This window comes from Chinchilla lanigera, unplaced genomic scaffold, assembly GCF_000276665.1.
Source record: "Chinchilla lanigera isolate Chin_1 unplaced genomic scaffold, ChiLan1.0 scaffold00038, whole genome shotgun sequence".
NCBI classification, from domain to species: Eukaryota; Metazoa; Chordata; class Mammalia; order Rodentia; family Chinchillidae; genus Chinchilla; species Chinchilla lanigera.
In genome coordinates, this window is record NW_004955439.1 from 2,400,523 (window position 1) to 2,409,455 (window position 8,933).

The window sequence follows — 8,933 nt, forward strand, 5'->3', positions numbered from 1 at the left end:
GCCCCGGGCCCAGGGGGCGGGGTGCCCGCGCCGCTTCCTCATTGTACGCCGGCCCCGCCCACGCCACGCCCACGCGGCGGCTCAGGGCTTATAAGGCCGACAGGCGCAAGGCTCCCGCGCAGTGCTGCCTAAGCCGGTCTCGGTTCTTCTGCTTGGGTGTGTGGTCTCTTTTCCTGGCGATGACCGTGAAAACCGAGGCTGCTAGAGGCGCTGTCACTTACTCCAGAATGAGGGGAATGGTAGCGATCCTCATCGGTGAGTGTAGGAAAAGAGGCTTGATCGGGATACGCGGAGAAAAAGTGTTTTGAAGGTCCCACGTCAGATAAGCGTGTGTGACATTCGTTGGACGTCACGAAGCCGTCTAAATGTCTCTTTATTTCTCTGATCTTTAAACTCACAGCTTTCATGAAGCAAAGGAGGATGGGCCTGAACGACTTTATTCAGAAGATTGCCAATAACTCGTATGCATGCAAACAGTAAGTTCAGGGGGGAATTAGGGGAAATAAAAATTAATAGTATAGTTCGAATTGACCGCTGTCATCACCGTGTTCATCGGGAAGCCCAAGACTTCCCGAGGGGTTGGAAATCTTCTTTCCTTAAGTTCTAGTTTTTCTGACACAGTTTAAACATTAGAATGAATTTGTGGGTTAAACTCTGTCTCGGAGCCGGGCGTGGTGGCGCACACCTGTAATCCAGCACTCGGGAGGCAGAGATAGGGATCGTTGCCGAGTTTCAGACCAGCCTGGGCTACAGAGTGAGCTCAAGGCCAGCCTGAACTGCATAGCGAGACTCTGCCTCAAAAAGACAATAATAATAATAACAGTAAAATAAACTTTGTGTTGGAAATGTAAGACAAAATCTGCTAAATGTTAACTTAATTCAACGCCCTCTCTCTAAGAACAACTTAGAATTCTATATTTCATTGGGTTGTCTTTTATTTAACTAGTATTTTTCTTTAAGTGGTTTACTTGGGTGTTTTCAATTTAAATACTTAAGTTTCCGGGAACGTTTGAGTCAAAAATCCACTGTTTATCTCGGTGCGCCCCCTAGCGGCGATTTAGGAGTTTTAAAATTGTTCCCTTTAATCTGCAGCCCCGAAGTTCAGTCCATTTTGAAAATCTCCCAACCTCAGGAGCCTGAGCTTATGAATGCCAACCCCTCTCCTCCAGTAAGTATTCTCTATTTGTGATGCATCTGTGAAGGAAAATTATAAATGAATTTTTATTTCTGCATTGGTGGATTAAAATAGCATTGCTAGAAATTAGTATCAAGACAGGCATGCATAAAGTGACATGTATTTAAGTATTGAGTCAGTGGAGTATATTTACAGGCATACTTCGTAAAACTTATCTGTTTGCAACATAAGTGCAGTTTCCATATTCATTTTAAATAATAACGTGCATGGGTCAAAAATGATTTTGAATGTGTTTGTAAGTTTTGGTGAGTTGTCTCAGTCATATGTAACCTAATCTTTCACATTGCCCCTACTTTATTATAGATGTCTTTCTTCGAAGTAGTGGAATTAATAGAGAACGTTTTGTTTTCTAGCCAAGTCCTTCTCAGCAAATCAACCTTGGTCCGTCATCCAATCCTCATGCTAAACCATCTGACTTTCACTTCCTGAAAGTGATTGGAAAAGGCAGTTTTGGAAAGGTAATTTCAAATGCAGAGACTCAATGTACCCTTTCACGTATTTGTTTTACATTCTCATTGGGTGAGGATAGAAAAATAATTTTTAATTGGAATTTCAGGTTCTTCTAGCAAGACACAAAGCAGAAGAAGCATTCTATGCAGTCAAAGTTTTACAGAAGAAAGCAATCTTGAAAAAGAAGGAGGTGTGTGAGATGTTCTCGTGGCTTGGGTCAGAGGTGGTTTGAGTCTTGGGATTTTAGTGGCAAGTTGAAAGTCACCACTGAATCTCGTCCTCTTCCTAGGAGAAGCACATCATGTCAGAGCGGAATGTTCTGCTGAAGAATGTGAAACACCCTTTCTTGGTGGGACTTCACTTCTCTTTCCAGACTGCCGACAAACTATACTTTGTCCTAGACTACATTAACGGTGGAGAGGTGAGCCCGTGTGGGCGGGAGCCAGGGGTCTCTGCTTTAAGTCAGTTTGCTTTTAGAGATACTTAGTTTAAAGCTCCTGAGGGGAGGAAAAGGTACCAGAATTAGCATTTCCTTTAACCTGCCAGCTTTCAAAGAGTTAATGGATTGTTTAGAGCCACTTCCTGCGATTGTTCTGCTTAGCAATATTATGTCAGGAGTGATTCAGTGCTTTGGCAGCCTGGACTGACTTGGTTCTATCTTCTGCAGTTGTTCTACCACCTCCAGAGGGAGCGCTGCTTCCTAGAACCACGGGCTCGATTCTATGCTGCTGAAATAGCCAGTGCCTTGGGTTACCTGCACTCTCTGAACATCGTGTATAGGTGAGTCAAAGAGCTCGACAGCCGCCTTCCTGGGTAGGGAGGAGCAAAGCTCTAGTCTTTGGAGCCTTAAAGTAATTGGTGTTTGTGTGCAACACGGTCACCTTAAACCTGGTGTCCCAGCATATGAGCTGTCTTGATTCCATGCCACTGGGAAGCTGGCCAGCCAGGATTGTGCTAATGTAGATTAGTAGAACAAGGGCTCCTTTTTTTTGTTTTTTTTTTGGGTTTATTTGATTCACTATACAACTGCAATGCATTTAAGTACTTCTAATACTTAATTAAAGCGATAAACAGGTAAGTTTTATGAAGTCTGCCTTTAATTAATGTGATTTTTATGGAGGGTGTCTTCTAATCTTATACAGTGAAATTAACTACGCAACAACTTTTTTTTTTATTACAGAGACTTAAAACCAGAGAATATTTTGCTAGATTCCCAGGGCCACATTGTCCTCACTGACTTTGGGCTCTGCAAAGAGAACATTGAACACAACGGCACAACATCCACCTTCTGCGGCACACCTGAGGTAGGAGCTCTTGATCTGCTTCCAGCCCTGTGCTCGCCCCCACCAGGAGAGAATTATGCAGTTATACTTCTGACTGCCAGAAGAGTACTCTTAGAGAGTTCATAGTACAGTGCGGCTCAAGTGAACTTGTTTGATACAACATGGGACGTACTTAGCTTTCTAGTGCTTTAACTACAACTACCCTTGTTAAGATCTAGGTCATTTAAAAGTCTCTTAAATCCCCAAGTAAGGTACCTGTGGGTGCCCAGCTGTTTCCTAAACACCAGTCCATCTAGGGAGCCAGTCAGCTTCAAAAAGTACAGGGGTGCTGGGTGTGGCGGCGCACGCCTGTAATCCCAGCGCTAGCCTGGGCTACAAAGTAAGTTGCAGACCAGCCTGAACTGCACAGCGAGACCCTGTCTCAAAAAGACAAAAAAAAAAAAAAAAAAAAAGTACAGGGGTTTTATTGGGAAATAAATCTAAAGAAATACACCTTCCAGCTTGACTCTAGGTCATAGCCTTTCAAAGTGCGTGCCTGGCCTTGAGACTGCCTGGTTTTGCCGCTTCTAAATGCTTTTCTCCTGCTGTATCTTTCAGTATCTTGCACCCGAGGTGCTTCATAAGCAGCCTTACGATAGGACCGTGGACTGGTGGTGCCTGGGAGCTGTGCTGTATGAGATGCTGTACGGCCTGGTGAGTAGCACGCAGGGAACTGAGGGCGCTGCCCCTGCTTCTGGGAAACTGGACGCTGGCCTCCTGTAGACAAGAGTTATCTGGGCACGGGCCGATAAGCAGGCCTGGCCTTGGCTTGGCCCCATCAGTAAGCTTCTCAAAAGCTGATAGCAAGCTTATTGGTTACTTCATAGGAGTAACTTATCTAGTGGGTTTTTCTGGCGTTTCCCATTTCACTGTTTTACTTGTACGTTAGTGAAAACTGTAGCTTATTGGCATAGGCTGCCCTCCCCCATAAAGATTGCAGAAAGAAAAATTTAAAAAGTCAAGAGCAAAGAAAACACCCAGGAAAGAGGATCTCAAATCCAGCTAACTACTGTATACTGCAGTTGAACTCTTTTTCCCTGTTGGTCATCTATGCTGTACAAAACTTCAAGGTATTTCCCCTCTTCTTACAGCCCCCCTTTTATAGCCGAAACACCGCTGAGATGTATGACAACATCCTCAACAAACCCCTCCAGTTGAAACCAAATATTACAAATTCCGCGAGGCACCTCCTGGAAGGGCTCCTGCAGAAAGACAGGACAAAGAGGCTGGGGGCCAAGGATGACTTTGTGAGTAGTCTTTCTGTGTTCTGGGACGCGCAGCAGCCCTCGCTGCCCTTCCTGACTCCCGCCTGTCTACATTCATCTCTGTTTCTTCTCAACAGATGGAGATTAAGAGTCACGTCTTCTTCTCCCTAATTAACTGGGATGATCTCATAAATAAGAAGATTACTCCCCCTTTTAACCCAAATGTGGTGAGTACCTCTCTGTCTCCCTTAAATATAGTGGGGCCCAAAGTGCATTTTGTCAGGATGGTGGTTGGTGGGACGGCAGGAAGTCGATTGGCAGGTATTTTATGCACAGACCTGTTATTTTCCAAGAGAGAGTAGAAGTTTTGTCCCAACAAAAGTCACATAATGTTTCAAGCGTATTCCCTTGAAGTACCAAGAGGTAAAACGCCATTCCTTTATTTAAATTGTACGTGGCCCTTGGGGCTTTGTGCTCTGAAAGGGAGCATTGTGGGAGTGTCCCTAAGCATCCTCTGAAGAGTTGAGCGCTACTATTGAAAACATACAGCTCAGTGGCACAGCTCCTGCCTGACAAGTGCAAGGTCTTGAGTTCAATTCCTGGTACCCAAAAAAAAGAAAGCCCAAAAACTTCCCTGTTCTGTACCCATGAGCATTTTTGACACTGAGTGTATTTTCTCCTCCTGCCGTAGAGCGGACCCAGTGACCTGCGGCACTTCGATCCCGAGTTTACCGAGGAGCCTGTCCCCAACTCCATCGGGAGGTCCCCCGACAGCATCCTCATTACAGCCAGCGTGAAGGAGGCGGCTGAGGCATTCCTCGGCTTCTCCTATGCACCTCCCATGGACTCTTTCCTCTGAGCAGTCTTAGGGCTGGTTGTGAAGGACTGTACGTGTGTGTCTGTGAATGTCTTACTTAGCCTTTTGGTGGAGCTGCCGGCCCACGGGACATCTTAAAGAGAATTTGCACATCTCTGGAAGCTTGGCAGCCCTGTTGCCCACTGTTTGCTGGACGCTTTTCGAAGAGCACATCCTCCTCTCAGTGAGCTCATGAGGTTTTCATTTTCATCCTTCCTCCCAACCTGGTGCTATCTCTGAATTGAGCATTAGAGCGCTGCCCCAGACAGGTGTGATTAAGTTAGTCCCGGTAGAAGGGAGATGCTAGTCCGAGAAGGTTCCTCCCCAGGTCTGTCGGGGCTGTGATGACGAATATTCTGAAATGTGCCTTTTCTGATGAGATCGTGTTAGCTCCAAAGCTTTTCCTGTTGCGGAGTGTTTCAGTTCTTTATTTTTCCTTGTGGATTTAGTGCGTGAACCATGGTGTGAGTGTGGAATGCCTGATCGCAGATGGATTTTGTTACAAGCATCAATGTGACACTTGCGGGACACTACAATGTGGGACATTGTTTGTTTCTTCCATATTTGGAAGATAAATTTACGTGTAGACTGTTTTTTTTTTTGTAAGATATAGTTATTGACTAAAATTTATTGAAATGGTCTTGCATTGACTTGCATCCAGATGCTTAAAGACAGCATTGCTGCTACAAATATTTCTATTTTTAGAAAGGGTTTTTAATGGACCAATGCCCCAGATGTCAGGTCACAGCCATTGGTGTTGTCATTGTTTAAAATGTCACCTGTAAAATGGGCATTATTTATGTGGTTTTTTTTTTCTGCATTCCTGATAACTGTATGTATTGTATAAAGAAAGTCTGTACATTGGGTTATAACACTAGTATATTTAAACTTACAGGCTTATTTGTAATGTAAACCACCATTTTAATGTAATTAACATGGCTATAATATGTACATCCCTCCTCCCTACCACACAGCTTTTTTTGTGTGTGGTAAGCCAATTCTGGTTTGCAATAAAACCTTGAAAATATTTACATAAATTGTGTCATGTGTTACTTTGTTGTGTTGCAGAGAGCAATAATGGATCCATTTAAAATCCCCACTGCTAAAAAACATTTTTTTTTTTTTTTGAGACAGTGTCTTGCTAAGCAGTTCAGGCCAGCCTCAAACTCGTGGCAGTCCTCCTGCCTCAGCCTCAGGGGTACTGGGAGTATAGGGATGCACCACCAGGCCAGGCCTAGGAGCAGCTTTTGACTCCAGGGTGGTATCACAAGCTCTTAAGGCCAACCTAGGTTAGGGGTATATCTCAGTGGTAGAAGGCTTACCATGCTTAAGGGCCTGAGTTTGAATCTCAGCACAGGAAAAAGAAACACCTATATTCAACACTTACTGGTTCTTTGAGACAGACCTCACTTAGTTCAGGGTGTCCTTGAACCCACTATTACTCCAGCTGGCCTCCAACTCACAGCAATCCTCCTGCCTCAGCCTTCCCAGTGCTGGGACTACAGGCTCAAACCACCATGTTCCTGCCTATCTTATTTGAATCTAGTGCCTCAGGCAAGCTAGGCAAGTGCTCCACCCCTGAGCCACATTCCCAGCCCTTTGTGTAAATTTTATTTTGAGTCAGTGTCTCATTAAACTGCCCAGGCTGGCCTTGAACTCAATCTTCCTGCCTCAGCCTCCCAAGTAGCTGCTTTTACAGGCATTTGCAACCACTCCCATTTTCAGCATTTTACTGTGTCATTAATCCAAACAAACCTTTTTCTATATATTCATCTTGCAGAGTCAGCTGTGAAGTAATGTTCCCTAGACTTTGTGGCTGCCCTGTTAAGTTGGACTGTTTGTCCTGACATTGGGCTTGTTTTAAGTAACAGGTAATTCTTTTAACAAATATTTGACAGCCTCCCTGGGGCCAGGCTCTATTTTGAGTGCTGGGGACAGGGCCGTGAGCAGAGGAGACAGCCCTTGCAGATATTAATGGGAAAGGTAGATTAAGGCAGTTTGTGGAAAAGGAAATCCAGGTAATAGTCTGTAAGTGCCGGAGAAAACCACTAAAAAGCTTAAAGATGTTTGTAACAATGCCTCTGTTCCCAAAAAGCTGACCTGACCAGATTTCCCCGCTTTCCGGGAGTAGCCAGAGCAGGCTCAGGAAAGGGACCCAGCAGGAGCACATTCCTAGCTTGATCCAAAGCCCCAGGGAACTGGCAAAGCAGCACTGTCAGGGCCCCACTGTGCTGGTTCTGCAAAGCCTGTCCTAGAACTCACCCTGCCGGGGGAGTGTGCTCCGGGAGAGGAGGAAGGGCTCAACACTGGATCAGCTCAAATCTGAACTGTTTGGGCTTTCTTACCTCTCTACGCCTTTCATGCAGATATCTAGCAAATAAGGAGTCCCCAGGTAGATGACCTTGCTGTCACCTTAACCTATGGGGACACCTCTGCCTGCTGCCTCCAGTCTATCTTGACCTCCCGATTTGCACTGGGAATTCTGTGAGGGAAGGCTATGGCCTCTTTTCCTCCTACCACTCAGAAAGTCTCCCAGCACCTCTTTCCCTCTTCCCCCAGCCCTGGGGCTTCTTAGGGCTGAGCAGGACTTAGTCCTTCTCCTAATCCAGTGGAAAGTGGGCTCAGAGTGAGTCAAGGGCTTCCTGCTCCGGGGAGCCACAGGTCAGGCCCCACAGGTGAGTTACTGCTCTGCAGGCCTTAGTTCCCTGTTAAACCTCCTATGGAACCAAATGACAGACAAAATCCGAAAGGTGCCAGCTCTGATGGGGACATATTCCACACATTTTCTATTCGTTCTCATTGTCAGTAACAGTTAGGAATTCCGCCTTGAACAAAATATACTTAAACTACATTTTTATCTGAACACAGACCTTGTAGGCTAAGAGTTTACCATCTAATCAGATAACTCAGAGAAGTCAGTCATAGATTATGAAGTTTTGGGGTTTTTCTGTCTTTTTGAGACAGGGTCTCACTATGCAGTTCAGGCTGGCCTTGAGCTCACTCTGTAGCCCAGGCTAGTCTCAAACTGGCAAGGATCCTCCCGCCTCGGCCTCCCCAGTGCTGGGAATACAGGCGTGAGCCACCACACCTGGCTCCGAAGCTGTTCTATTTTTCAAAGGTACAAATCTGGTTTATTGGTTTATAGTCCATCACTACACACAATCTGATAGGTATTTGTCCCAGATGGAAAGGTCCCAGAGGAGTTCTGAGCTCTGTGAAGCAAACACTGTCCTGGATTAGTTCAAGCACTAGTGGGTGTGAAGGGAACAAGGTAAGAACAGGGAAGTCAAGAAAGAACAAGGATCAATAGACAGATGACGAATACTGACTAAGCACCGCAGTGTGGAAGAACATTCCTGTGGACTTATCATTTATCTCGGGGAGGGGAACACATCGCTGCCAGTATATTCCCTGAGATGCAGACAGCCTACGACGGCAAGTGATGATTGGAGAAGGCACCATTCACATCTTCACAGCTTTCCAGTCGTGCTGCTCAAATATGGGCTTGGGTGAACCAGCTCAGTTAAGATTCCTATAAATTAGGCCAGGTATAGTGGGAAACACCTGTAATCCCAGCACTGAGGAGGCTGAGGCAGGAGGATCGTTGTGAGTTCGAGACCAGCCTGGGTTACAAAGTGAGCTCAAGGCCAGCCTGAACTGCATAGCGAGTCCCTGTATCAAAAAGACATAAAAAAAAAATTCCTATAAGTTAATATGTGACTAAAACGATTGCTAGCATGAAGAATAAATCTGTCACCATCCTTAGGGAAACCGCTGTCTTCTTGGGAAGGTGTGGCACCTACATTTGTAGTACCTGACAGATGGTGAAGGTGAGTTAAGGGTACTTCAGAAGTGCGGGGCTCTCTGCAGGATCAGGGGTGGGAAATGCTCCCCGATTCTTACTA

At 45.5% G+C, this 8,933-nt stretch overlaps 1 protein-coding gene across 1 annotated transcript in view; it reads left to right on the plus strand.

The window, feature by feature from the left end:
- Nucleotides 1-6,065, plus strand: part of Sgk1 (serum/glucocorticoid regulated kinase 1) — a gene marked incomplete in the record, with an annotated part of 6,596 nt that extends 531 nt beyond the window's left edge. Inside the window, 11 exon segments of the mRNA XM_013517384.1 lie at nucleotides 401-476; nucleotides 1,093-1,168; nucleotides 1,549-1,653; nucleotides 1,752-1,835; nucleotides 1,935-2,066; nucleotides 2,313-2,425; nucleotides 2,826-2,949; nucleotides 3,526-3,621; nucleotides 4,059-4,214; nucleotides 4,310-4,399; nucleotides 4,864-6,065. Coding sequence (XP_013372838.1) covers nucleotides 401-476; nucleotides 1,093-1,168; nucleotides 1,549-1,653; nucleotides 1,752-1,835; nucleotides 1,935-2,066; nucleotides 2,313-2,425; nucleotides 2,826-2,949; nucleotides 3,526-3,621; nucleotides 4,059-4,214; nucleotides 4,310-4,399; nucleotides 4,864-5,031 — 1,220 coding nt within the window.
- Nucleotides 6,066-8,933: the final 2,868 nt, after the last annotated feature.